This window comes from Lemur catta, chromosome 1 (assembly GCF_020740605.2).
Source record: "Lemur catta isolate mLemCat1 chromosome 1, mLemCat1.pri, whole genome shotgun sequence".
Taxonomy (NCBI): domain Eukaryota; kingdom Metazoa; phylum Chordata; class Mammalia; order Primates; family Lemuridae; genus Lemur; species Lemur catta.
Window position 1 is genome coordinate 220,920,017 of NC_059128.1, and position 12,917 is coordinate 220,932,933.

The following is a 12,917-nucleotide window of genomic DNA, read 5'->3' on the forward strand; positions in this document are numbered from 1 at the left end:
ACCTGGATCCCATGCCCTCCCCTTCTAGACCACACTCCAGGTGTGCTGTATCCTGGAATTCCTTGCCCAGAGGCCCCCAGCCCACTTCCAGCATCTGCAAGGGCCTCTTCCCTTCCAGGCGGGCTGTAGGGTGAGAGATAGGCGGAGTGTGAGGCGGCCCATGCTATGGTCTGGGAAGAGAAGGGAGTTGGGCTGTGGGCGGGAGGCTGCACGTGGCCATCTTTCAGTGAGGAAGTCTGAGGAGTACAGAGAATTCTAACCTTGAACCTGGGCTTCTTTGTCATCATGAAGGGATATTTGCCAAGGAAAGAGGCTAGAACACATTTGATTCGACAGTTTGTTAGCTTGTTTATAACCCATTTGCACTCTTGCCCGGAGCAACAAACCCCGGGCAAGGAACCTGTTGGCAAGGAACCTGTCAAATGTGAATTGTTGCCCAGTGGCTATAATCAGCAAGTTATGGTATACTTCAAAATAACTAAAAAAGTAGAATTCGAATGTTCCTCACACAAAGAAATGATCAATGCTTGAGGTGATGGATTCCCTGATCATCCTGATTTGACTATTACACATTATATGCCGGTATCAAAACATCACATGTACGCCAGATATATACAAATATTGTGTACCCATAATAATTAAAAATTTAAAAAAATGTGAATTGTTGCTAGTTGTATAGTGGGAAATGGCATCTTAGGATACTTGTGATTTGCATTGCCCTTAACCACAAATGAAGTTGAACATCTTTTCCTCTACTTAAGAGCTATTTGTAGTTTTTTTTTCTGTGATTTTGGGTTATTTTCTTCTCAATTGCTAGGTGCTCTTTTTTTGTTAGGAAGACTAACACTGTATATGTCTTACAAATATGTTTCCTGGTTTGTCATCTTTGTCTTTTAACTTTGGGAACTTTTTTCAAAGCTTCTTTACATATGATTAAGTTTTCTCAGTTCATTTTCTTTTTTTAACGAGGGAAGAGAAGAAACAAAAAAAAATTTGAGATATACTCAATATACAGAAAAGAATGTCAAACAAATATGAACAGTTTAAAGGAAAACTACGAGTGATCACCCTGGTTACCTGCACCCAGGGACACTGCCAGCCCCTCGAAGCGCCCTCCATGCCCCTCCCTGCTCAGAGAGCCCTTCGCTCGCAGCAGGAGGCCCTAGCCTGACCTCTGCGATGATTATGATTTCCTTGCTTTATTTATGGTTTTACTCAAGGGTCTGCAAACGTTTTCTGAAAAGCGTCAGATAGTGAGTATTTTAGGCATTGCTGACCATATGGTCTCTATCACAGCTACTCGGCTCTGCTATTGTAGCTCAAAAGTGGCCACAGAGAACACCTAATACTTTATTTATGGACACATATTTGAATTTCATGTAAATTTCATGTGTCCCAAGATTCTTCTTTTGGCTTCTTCACCCAGCCATTTAAAAATGTGAAACCATTCTTAGCCCATGCCGGATTTGACCCGGGGCCATCGTTTGCAACCCCTGGCTTACTTACTACTTAATGCATCTCTACACAAAATAGTTTAATTTTGCCTGTATTTGAATGTTAAATAAATGAAGTTGTATGTATATTTTTTTGTGGCATGCTTTTTTCACTCAACATTGCGTGTATGAGATTTATGCCTGTTTTTGCTTGTGGCAGCGGCTTATTACTTGCGACATTGTGGTACTAGCGTCCTAGTGCACGTGTAGGGTCCCTCCAGTCTGTACGCCCATTAGAGGAATTGCTAAATTGTAAGGATGTGTATCTTCACTTACTGGATAACATCAAACTCTTTTCCAAAGTAGTTATGCTAATTTATGCTGCTATCAGCAGTGAGTTAGAGTTCCTCTTCCTCTGTATTTTTGCCAATGCTTGATATTATCAGATTTTTAGATTTTTGCCAGTCTAACGGTATCTTGCTGCAGTTTTAATTTACATTTCTCTATCCGTACTTTCTCTACTATTTTTCTGTAAACCTAAAACTGCTCTAAAAAATAAAGTCTATTTTCAAAAAATCAAAAAGATTTACATTTCTCTACTTACTATTGAGATTGGGCATCTTTTCTTGTGTTTAATAGGCATTCTTTGGTAAAGTACTTGTTAAATCTTTTACTCATTTTTGTAAGTGGGTTGTCTTTTTCCAATTATTTTGTGGGAATTCTTTGTATATTCTGGAAACTCTTTGTCAGTTATCTGTGTTGCAATAACAACTCAATCTTTGGCCTGGCTTTTCTTTTTTTTCCTTTCTTTCTTTTTTTCTTTCTTTCTTTTCTTTCTTTTTTTTTTTTTTTGGTGTCTCTAGGTGAAGAGAAGTTCACATTTGCCTATTTTAGCACTTCACAGCCCATCCTTATCAGAATCGTGGTCTGGACACCACCAGTGTTTTCTTCAGCTGACCTGAGATCCTTCTTTTAAAGTTTTCTTTAGTTTCTGAGATTTACCTTATTCCTGATAGTTTTGTTGTTAGAGTAGTTTTACTCTTTTTTTTTTAAGATTTTTACTCTGAAGTTCTGGGGAAGGTATTTCAGGTCATTAGGGGCTCTGAGCTTCAAAGGCTCAGGCTGATGATGACTTTGCCATCTTCAACCTGTGGCTTCCGTGGCTGCTGCTGTGCCAGCCCTCAGTGCGGGGACCGCACCTGGAGGAACACATGGCATGTACAGGGGCCGGACCGGGCAGGGCAGTAGCTTGTGTGCTGCCCTCACACTGCAGACCGCTGGCAGCGCAGGCGGTGAGGGCCGCGGTTGGCTTCCGTCTCTATCCCGGGGTGCAGCTGGCACTGTTTGCTGATGGAGGGAGACAGTGAGAAGAGGCATCAAGACCCCCGCTTGGCTGACCAGCTGGAAGGATGGCACTGCCATTTCCCGAGATGGAGTAGTCATTAATACTAATACAGCTAATACCTGTGGTACCTTAGGAACCTACTGTATGCCGGTGCTGTGTTAAGCATTTTACATGCACTAGCATGATCTCACAATAATCCCATGAGCTGGATATTATTAACCCAAGTTTATAGGTGATCAGTTACATGGGGAGAAATGTCTGAGCCATTATGAGTTGTGTTTCTCATATAACTTCTGAAATTTCTGAAACTTTCTATCTGAAATTTCATAGTCCTGCATTTATTTTTGTTTCTACAGAAAGGGCCAAATAAAACACCTGTAGCCGCCATCTGCTTGACCAGCTTGGTGACCATGGCCTTTGTCCTTGTGGGGCAGGTGAATGTTCTGGCCCCCATCGTCACCATCAACTTCATGCTGACGTACGTCGCGGTGGACTACTCTTACTTCTCCCTGTCCATGGGGCCCTGCAGTCTCCCCCAGCTGCCTGCGCCAGTGCTCAGGGAGGACCCAGAAGCTCTGCACTGCTCTGAGCACCTGCTCTTGGAGAAAGCTCCCAGCTATGGCTCTGAGGGCCCTGCCCAAAGCGTCTCTGAGGGTACGCTGCTAGAATTCGCCAAGGACATGGACCAGCTCCTCCAGCTGACCAGGAGGCTCGAGAGTGGCCAGTCCAGGCACAGAGAGGGTAGCAGGATCCCAGAGAGTCAGAAGAGGAAACACAAGAAGGCCACTAAGCAAACTCTACAAGACAGCTTCCTCTTGGACCTCAAGTCCCCTGCTTCCTTCCCCACTGAGGGCTCTGACAGGTTGCCCACTGCCTCCTGGGAGGGGCAGGAGTCCTCCTGGAACAAGCAGCCTTCCAGGACTGAAGGGACTCAACCTGGAAGCATATATGGAGAACAAGTTGTCCCTGAGCTGTGTAACCAGTCTGGGCTGAGTGGAGAAGGTGAGTGCTTTGGAATCACACTGGAGGCTCCTCTTTTGGGGTGACCCATGGTTGTCTCACCTACCTAGTTGCCCCAACGCAGTTGTAGCTGGGTTTAAAATCCTTGTTAATTTTGTTTGATATTTATTTTAAAACATTATATTCAGGATTCAGCTGAGTTATTCATAATTCTACTCTGTTAAATATAGTTAATTTTAAACAGAAATTTCTATATTTCTATCTACTCCTGTCTGTTGGAGCTGAGGGCCATGGCTAGTAGTTGAATATCAATTTCTTTTTACTCAAAAGTCAGCTGAGGTATAATGCCAGTGTGAGTGTAACCAATTTCTCCTTTCAAGAGAAGAGGAAGTGTGTCATGATAAACTGCCTGGCAAGGACTCAGCATGTTTTCTCTGCGGAAGATGAATCTCTCAGACCAGGCGAGAGGGATGGAGAGAAGGTGGCTAAAGGCACACAGCTTTGCTTTCTCAAATCTCCAAACACAGAGACACAGAGAGAGACTCCCACAGAGAGGCCTACAGGGCATGAGAAATTCTGAGAGAAAGACAGAACTCTTAGTTTTTTCTTTTTAAATTTATTTTATTTTATTTTACTTTTTGTGGAGACAGGGTCTTGTTATATTGCCCAGGCTGGTCTCGAACTCCTGGTCTCAAGTGATCCTCCCACTTCAAGCTCCCAAAGCACTGGGATTACAGGTGTGAGCCACCACACTCAGCCAAGAACTCATAATTTTTGAGGACCTACCATATTCTAGGAGGTTTACATCTATTACTTTATGTAATATAATAGTTCTTAGCATTTTCCATTTTAAAAATGACAACCCTGCAGACCAGTGAGATCACAGAGAAGTCTCAGAGCTGATTCTTTGCTCAGTGGGACGTCACCCCTTTCTCGTGTATTTGAGGCCCATGTATTTGAGGCCCATGTATTTTCATCTACGTTATGCCGCCCTGGATATCTATACAGACAGGTGTGGGCAAAGAGGAAGAGACAGGGGACATAGGAGATGTCTAAAAACAAATGCTGTGTGTTTTTTCATAGATCTGTTTTTCTTTCTTTACCTCTAAATTGGTGGGAGGTTTTTAATGGTAAGAGTATAATTAAAATTTTAAAAATTATTTTATTTTAATCAAAGTGATAAATGTACAGTTTAATAAGCCAAATGGTATTAAAAGTCCCATAATCAGAAACAGTAGTTCATATTCTTCCAGACCACCCCTTTTACCCTTCTCTATCCTCAGTCCCATTCCCAGAAAATCTTACTTTCAACCAAAAAATTGCTTCTTCTGTTAACCTTTCTGTTACTAAATAATATATTTTCATTGCAACTTCTTGATATGTCAATTGCAGACATCATCTTTTGACTTCCTGTTATGGTAAATGAGGATTTAACTCTTTTATGTCACTCTGACTTCTTATCTAATACTCCCAGTGTAGTCATACCACAGTTTTGTTTTGTTTTGTTTTTTTTGAGACAGAGTCTCACTTTGTTGCCCGGGCTAGAATGAGTGCCATGGCGTCAGCCTAGCTCACAGCAACCTCACACTCCCGGGCTTAAATGATCCTACTGCCTCAGCCTCCCGAGTAGCTGGGACTACAGGCATGTGCCACCATGCCCGGCTAATTTTTTCTATATATATTTTAGTTGGCCAGATAATTTCTTTCTATTTTTAGTAGAAACGGGGTCTCGCTCTTGATCAGGCTGGTCTCGGACTCCTGAGCTCAAGCAATCCACCCACCTCGGCCTCCCAGAGTGCTAGGATTACAGGCGTGAGCCACCGCGCCTGGCTGATACCACAGTTTTTGATCAAATTAAGAGCTATCATTGATATTGTCATGACAAAGTAAATACTGCTTAATTCTGAGCCATATATTACGCTATGATTGGATTTCATTTTTTGCCCAGCTTTTGCTATTTTCTGGAGTTAATAATTTCCGTGTTGTTTTATTTGCTTGGTTTTCTGTCATTTTTCTCTAAATGATCTGGTAGATTTGTCAAATGCCTTTTGATGTTATTTTCTAATGCTCCAAATTCTTCAGAAATCCATTTTTCCCCTCTGTCCTATGGCTTCCATCCTCTTGTTCCATTCCGGACTGTTTGTTCTCTAGGCCTACTATAACACTGTTGACTCAGAATCCCTCTCTACCACACTTCTGTGTCAGATCCAGGGAACAAAAGAGTTCTTGGATACAATATTGTAGAAGAGTTTTGTCTTTTTTTGTTATTGTTGTTGTCTGCCCAGCATTGAATGGCCTCCTTATATTAATATTTGAAGAATTTCCAATGTTCTGAATCTTGGTGAGAGGCAAGGCAAGCCTTCCACACTCAAAGCTGAAAAGACAGATTACTCAGTTTTCTGGCATCTCCTGCAACCAGAGTTCAGGCACAATCACAATACCAGGGTGGGGAAGCTGTGGCCTTCTAGGTCCTCAAGTTCGGCCTTTTGACGGAATCCAAATTTTACAGAACAAATCTTTTTATTTTTATGAGTATAGTTTTGTTCATCTTTTATATTTTTATTTTATTTTTAAAATGAATGTATTTAAAATACCAAAGAAATTAAGTTTCAACAAGATAATCCTCCCAGATTGACCAGCACTATTTAGCCATATGGGCTATGCTCATGATTTAGTTCTAACATCCCTTGCCTGGCTGGCACTACTACTGCACAAGGCTGGTTGGTGACAGTTTATGGGGGTTGAGTACACAAGTCTGTTATCAGCTTCTGACAATGGTGCACTGTGTTTCTGTTTGAAGTGGAATTTTTGAATAGTTACACAGCTCGATGGTATTTTTTAATTCTGTCTGGTTAACAGCCCATCACGTCAAAGAAGACCAAGAGAACACTGAAGGAAGAAAACAGATTTTCTTAATGAGGATTGAGAATTGCAATATTATCTTGTTTCTGCTAAAGATAAGATGATTTGCTTGCTTTGTGATACTGCAGTACCAACATTAAAGAATTTCAGTGCTCATCTGCATCATAACACTCATAAGAACCACAAATATTTTAAATTAGAGGGAGAGGCACAAAAGGTTGTATTGCAGAAATTAAAAGATGAAAAGTGAAAGCAAAGACAATTCTTTCATGCAGCAATTAGACCTGGAAATAATGCCACTGAAGCCACTTATAAAGTAGGTTATATACTCGGGAAAAAAGGGAAGCCATTCAGTGATGTAGACATTGTGAAAGAATGCACTGTCAAAGTTGTAGGATGCTTAGACCCCTATAACATTTCAAAGTACAAACAACTGCCTCTTTCAAGGAGAACCATAACTGATCAGCAGCATGAACTAGACTTCAACTTAAAAGAACAACTTCAGGCAATACTTCAAAAGGAAAATATATATTATTCAATCACTTTGATGAATCAACTGATACTACTGACTCAGCATAGATTTTATACTTCATTCGGGTCAAAACAGATTTTCTTTGCTACCAAGAGTTACTTGCTTTGGGCACTCTTGGGAACAGAACACGGGGAGTAGATATCCTCAACAAGTTCAAGATAAATGCCATGAAGTTGGACTGAATTTGGTAAATTTAGTGAGTGTATGTACAGGTGGTGCACCTTCTGTGACAGGAAAACATGAGGAGTTTATTGCACAGACAAAAAAGTATTAACAGACCCAGATGCTCTCATTTCTTTTCATTGTATCTTGCATCAGAAAAATCTCTGTGCTAAAGCTACTATTTTAAGTGACACTTTGCAACAAGTTATAAATATTGTTAACTATATTCATGCAATGCAACGTGGCATCATCAGTTTCGTAACACACTAAAGTTGAAAGATGAGGTACTCAGTATGGATTTGGATATCACTCTAAAGTGCATTAGCTATCACAGGGGTAGGTGTTAGCCAAAATTTTATCTCTGTGAGAACAGATTGTTAAATTTTATGAAGAACAGAATCACCAATGTGAATCATTGAAAGAAGCTTTCTATAGGAATGCAGCCTTTGTGTGTGATATCATGTCAAATCAAAATGACTTGAATATTTCTTTGCAAGGTAAAACTGAGTCTATATATGGTATATGGCAAAAAATCCAAGCATTTCGAAAAAAGCTATCTTTTTTCAAAATATTTCTTTAAAAGGAAATTTAGGATGAACATTTTCCCCAGTAAGCAAAGGTCATTGATGAGCAGGATGATATATGAAAATCATTTGAAGAATATGCAGCTGTTACAGACCTGTTAATTGGTGAATACAATGAAAGGTTCACTGACTTCAAGAATCATGACATCACACTCGTTAGCATTTCAGCCTCACCTAGTTGATATCAAGGCACCTAAGGAACCACAGATGGAATTGATTGAGCTCTCTGTAGATGACTTTTTAAAGTCATTGTTTGATGCTGGAAAGATCCAATTGAAATATGGAAAAATGCAGGCTATCCACACCTTTGGCAACATGCCTGAAAAATTCTTTCTTGCTTTTCAACCACTTACTGCTGCAAATCTACATTCTCCTACCTAACCCCAATCAAGATACCGTTATGGTCACAAATGATAGATACCCATCTAGAGAATCAGTTGAAACTGTGGAGCTCCGTGCTGCAACCAAATATTCAAATGTTTTCCAACAAAAAGCAGACACAACAAAGTCATTAAAAGGGTTGTTAACTTTAAAATTAACAAATAGTTTTCATTGTTTGAAATTATTAAGTACCTATTAGTTAGATTTTTACAAAATAATGTACATTAAGTATATCTCATTGAAGTTTCTTGAATGTAGCCTTATTTGATTACAGCTAAATCAATGCAGCCTTCCAGAATGAAAAGGTTCCCCACCCCTGCTCAGTACCAAGGCTCTGCTAATCAGATGAACTGACCTCATATTTGGAATTGGGAACTGGAAATCTGAAGAAATAGGACTTTGAGGAACTTTCTGGAAGCGTGATGGTAGCTGCAGGATGACTACATTACTGGCTCCCGTGTCCAAATTCTCATGTCCTTCGGTCCTGGTATTTTTGTTGTTGTTAACCTCAGCTGTAGAGGGTTGAGAAAATCATACAACTCAGTTCATAGCATATTATCCTCATTTGTTCAAAAGACACTTATGTTTATTTACCCTATTGATTTCCTAATACCTCTGGTTCTCCAAGAATAAGACTTGGAATCTTTTGGGATCTCTCTTCCCATCATCCATCATGTTGATATTGTTTTGTTTTTGATATTGTTTATATTTTTCTTTTCTTTATTCCCAGCTTTTAAAGTTTTTAGACAATAACTTTTTCCAGCTTTCTTTTATATTTAGTTACCCAAATTTGCTTTTTTTTTTTCTTGGCAGGGTGGGGGTTACACAAGTAACCTGTGAATTATCTACCCTCTCCTTGTCCCCATCCCAGGACACACACACACAGCACAGCCAGCTCAAGTCAGCCTCAGCCACAGCAGGAATTTTTCATGTTTTTTTCTGTTATTGTTATTCTTGTTTATTCACCAAGTTTATGCTTTTTCTTTGGATAATTCCCTGCCACCTCCACAGTCTCCATCCTCACTCCATTATCTCTGTTTCTCTGTCTTGTATTATATCTTCTTAAATGGTTCCCTAATTTTCTTTTCTTTTCTCTCTCCTATTGTTCATTTATTTGGTGGGTTTTTTGTTGTTATTGTTCCTTGTTGATATATTTCATGGGTTTTATCTCCCAACTCTTCTAATGATTTTTTTTAAATGTTGGTTGTTGTATCAGTTGTGATTAGGTTTGATTGTGAATAACAAAATTATAAGATAATAGTGGCTTAGTCCAGCTCATACTAAAGGAGCCAGGTGGGCAGTCCAGGGCTGCTGTGGCAACTCCATGGTCCTAAGTGCCTCCACACTCCTTCTGTCATTTTCTCTATCATCCTTAGTGTACTGTTCCCTGATCCAAGATGCAGCTGCAGGAGGCTTGCCATCACATTCATATTCCAGGCAGCAGAAAAAAGAGAGGGAAGAAAAGCAAAAGGGTGAACCTTCAGGCTGAGTCATTTGGGGGAACCTTCCCCAAAGTCCCATTCTATAATTTTCCTACTTCTTTGCTTGGAATTTAGTCGCACAATTACAACTAGCTACAAGGGAGGCTGGGAAATGGTTTTTTTTTTAGCTGGTCATGTTGCTACTTCACATAAAATTATGGTTGTTTTTTTTTTTCTTTTAAGGAAAAAGATGAGCTAGAGTAGCAACTCTCAGTCTATGCCACAATTATCCAAATTTCCAAGAGCTTTTGGTTGTAATCTGATGTGTCCTTGTCTTTTTTTCTTTCTTAATTTGAACATGGTTCATTTGTGTTTTATGGGTTCACTGGCTTGCTGTATCTCTCTGATAATGTCAATAGTATTTATCCTCCCCCTTGAAAGTCTTTTTCTGCTCCTTTCATTGTTCCTGTTTTCTTTAGAATCGTTTTTCTCCCTTTTTTCTTGGAGGCTTTTACTAAAATATCTGTTGATCTTTTTATTTCTTTTCATACTTCAAAGTGAAGTGCTAAAAAGCTGTTTGGAAGACCTATGCACGTGGGCAGGGCTTGCTGACTGGGGTGCCTCACTGAGGGATGATTGGGGTAAGCTAGCCTTTGCCCTGGAAGACCCCCAAGCAAGAATGTCTAGAGGTTTTTCTTTGGGGCTCGTCAATTCCTTTAATCCCTTGCACAGATGGCCGCTTGCACTCTGGAAGCAGGGTGAGATGAGAGAGTGGGGGGTCCCGCTGTCTAAGGTACAGGTGTTCATTTCATTCTCTGGCTTTGAGTTCCGGCTCCGCCCGTCTCCCTTTGCTGTGCCTGGTGTGCCGAGTCTAGGCACTGTGTTTGGTTTCTTCAGAGGAAAGCCCCTTGTGGAGGGGACTGGGCAAGAGAAAGGGTTGTTACTTGGCTGCATGGGGACAGGAAAGGATCTTGGTGTACAACAAATATCGACTTGCCACCAAGTCCCTGTACCTCACCACTGCATGGGGTATGGTGCTTCCTGGCCTCCTCTTTGCTGGGGTCTTCCAGGATGGATTGGGCTGCTTCTTGTCATCCCCCCCTCTGTGGGTCCCACGGTTCATCCTTCTCTGCTCTGCCCAGTCTGTCACCACTGTTACCTTTCCATCTTCTAAGACATGTTTTGATTTTTCCTCTCTCATTCTCTTTGTGTTCATGGCTTTGTGCCTATTTGATTCCTTTTCTGTCGTCTTAGCGGGTCTTCAGGGTCTTGTGGTCAGCCTGCAATGTTTAGTCAATGACAGGTTACTACCCAGTTGCCCAGTCTTAGAAATGCCATAGCTATTGTTGAGCATCCTCTCTCTCTCTCCCCTGTTGCCTTTACCTTGGTGCAGACCCTCAGCATCTTGTACCTGGACTCTTGCTAAGTCTCCAACTCGTTAGTCTCCTGCCTACAGACTCTCCCCACCTCATTTCTTCTTCACACTGCCCACTGAATAGTCTTTCTGCAATGAAACTCATCATGTCTCTCTCACTTGGAAACCTTGCTAGGATCTAATCCCTTCCATGTGAAGTCCCAGATCTATGTGATATGTAAGGCTCTTCACGCCCCTGCCCTGACCCACCTTCCCAGCCACTTTTCTTGTTGACATGCACTGTACGTTCTAGCTCTGGCCAAACTGGTGTTCTTTCTTCCCTCCTGCTTTCATATATCCTGTTCTGCCTCTTTGAATTGCTCCCCTACCCCCACTTCTCCATCTGGAAAACTCCAACTTACTTAAAATCCATCTGACTTTTAAGACCCACTTTCACCCCTCCTGAGAAGGATTCCCTGATTTCCTCCACTGTGCAACCAGAACATTGGATTCGTACTAGTAATATAAACTGTTATCCCATGTTTATAGCACGTTTGTTTACACATTTGTCTTCAAGCCTATTTGTCTCTCTTAAGGAAAATAAATACTAGTTTCATTCCTTTGCCACTAGACTGTGAGCGGCCTTGGATCACAAACCATGCCTTTTCACCTGGGTATTTATCAGACACTCCCACACAGTACACAGAAAGTAGCAAACTCTTGCTAAAGCCTAGCTCAATTGATGAGCAATTCACCAAATAATGGCTAAAAAACTGAAACATTGATCAGTTTTTAATCTATTCAGTAGAATAGAAAGAGTTAAACTATTATAAGAACCTAATATTTGACAAACCAGATGCCATAAAATAGTAAGAATCAAATCACAATTGAATAAATATTCTTGAAAGTAAATGGATTTAAAAAATTAACTTGGGGCTATATTTTATACCTTATGTACACATGAATTCCTTATTCATAACAGCTGTGCAAGAGAGATATTTCTGACTATTGTAGACATCATCAAAGTCAAAAAGGATCTGATTAAATAGAAATAAAAAACATTTGCACAACACAGTGTCACAGAGGGAAACAATTATTCTGACAAACACAACTGATAAAAGCATACCTTCCAAAGCATATTATTTTTAAAAACAGGAAGGTCAAAATCCAGATTTTACTAAAAAGAGGTCAAGAGAGATGGTTATGCAGTTTGCATTTGAAAAATCAATGCCCAGACTCATTCATCTCCATTCCACAAATAAAGCTTTTATTGTTAAGCATTAAATATTGTTAGTAGATAAACAGCCAGCATTTATTAAGGCTGTCCTATGTGCTGGGCACTGAACTAAGCACTGAACATGGATTGTTTCATTGAAGCCCAGAGTTAGGCATTGTTATTGTCTTTTTACAGATAATAAAACTGAGGCTTGCAGAACTTGAACACTTGCTCAGGATGTGAGACAGTCAGAATTTGAACCCAGGTCTATCTGACTTTAGAACTCGTGCTCTTAACCACTACGCAAAGTGCATGCTGCTTGCTGTGAGTGTCTGTTTTGAACGAGGACATGGTATTGGTTAAAGGAACATAAATTACACCACCTTTAAGATATCATTGCATATCTATTAAGCTATAAGAATTTAAATAAAAAATAGTAGATCTGTGATAACTAGGTATATGTGCACATTGCTGGAGGCAACAGCAGTTGATTAATTCCTCTTGGACCTGTTGATTAAGGTAAGGTTTTTTATCAGATTTGGGAAGTCTTTGGCCATTGTTCTTCAAATAATTTTTCTGCCCTTTCTTTTTCTCCTATCCCTCTGGGACTCCTTTACACATTCATTGGTGCATTTGATGTTGTCCCACACATCTCTGAGGCTCTCTT

The 12,917-nt window shown here is 40.4% G+C and overlaps 1 protein-coding gene across 2 annotated transcripts in view; it reads left to right on the top strand.

The window, feature by feature from the left end:
* SLC12A8 (solute carrier family 12 member 8) overlaps positions 1-12,917 on the top strand; it is a 103,527-nt gene that overhangs the window by 73,209 nt on the left and 17,401 nt on the right. For both annotated transcript variants that reach the window (XM_045540103.1, XM_045540102.1), the window contains exon 7: positions 3,135-3,780. In XM_045540103.1, coding sequence (XP_045396059.1) covers positions 3,135-3,780 — 646 coding nt within the window. The remainder of the gene's footprint in view (positions 1-3,134; positions 3,781-12,917) is intronic.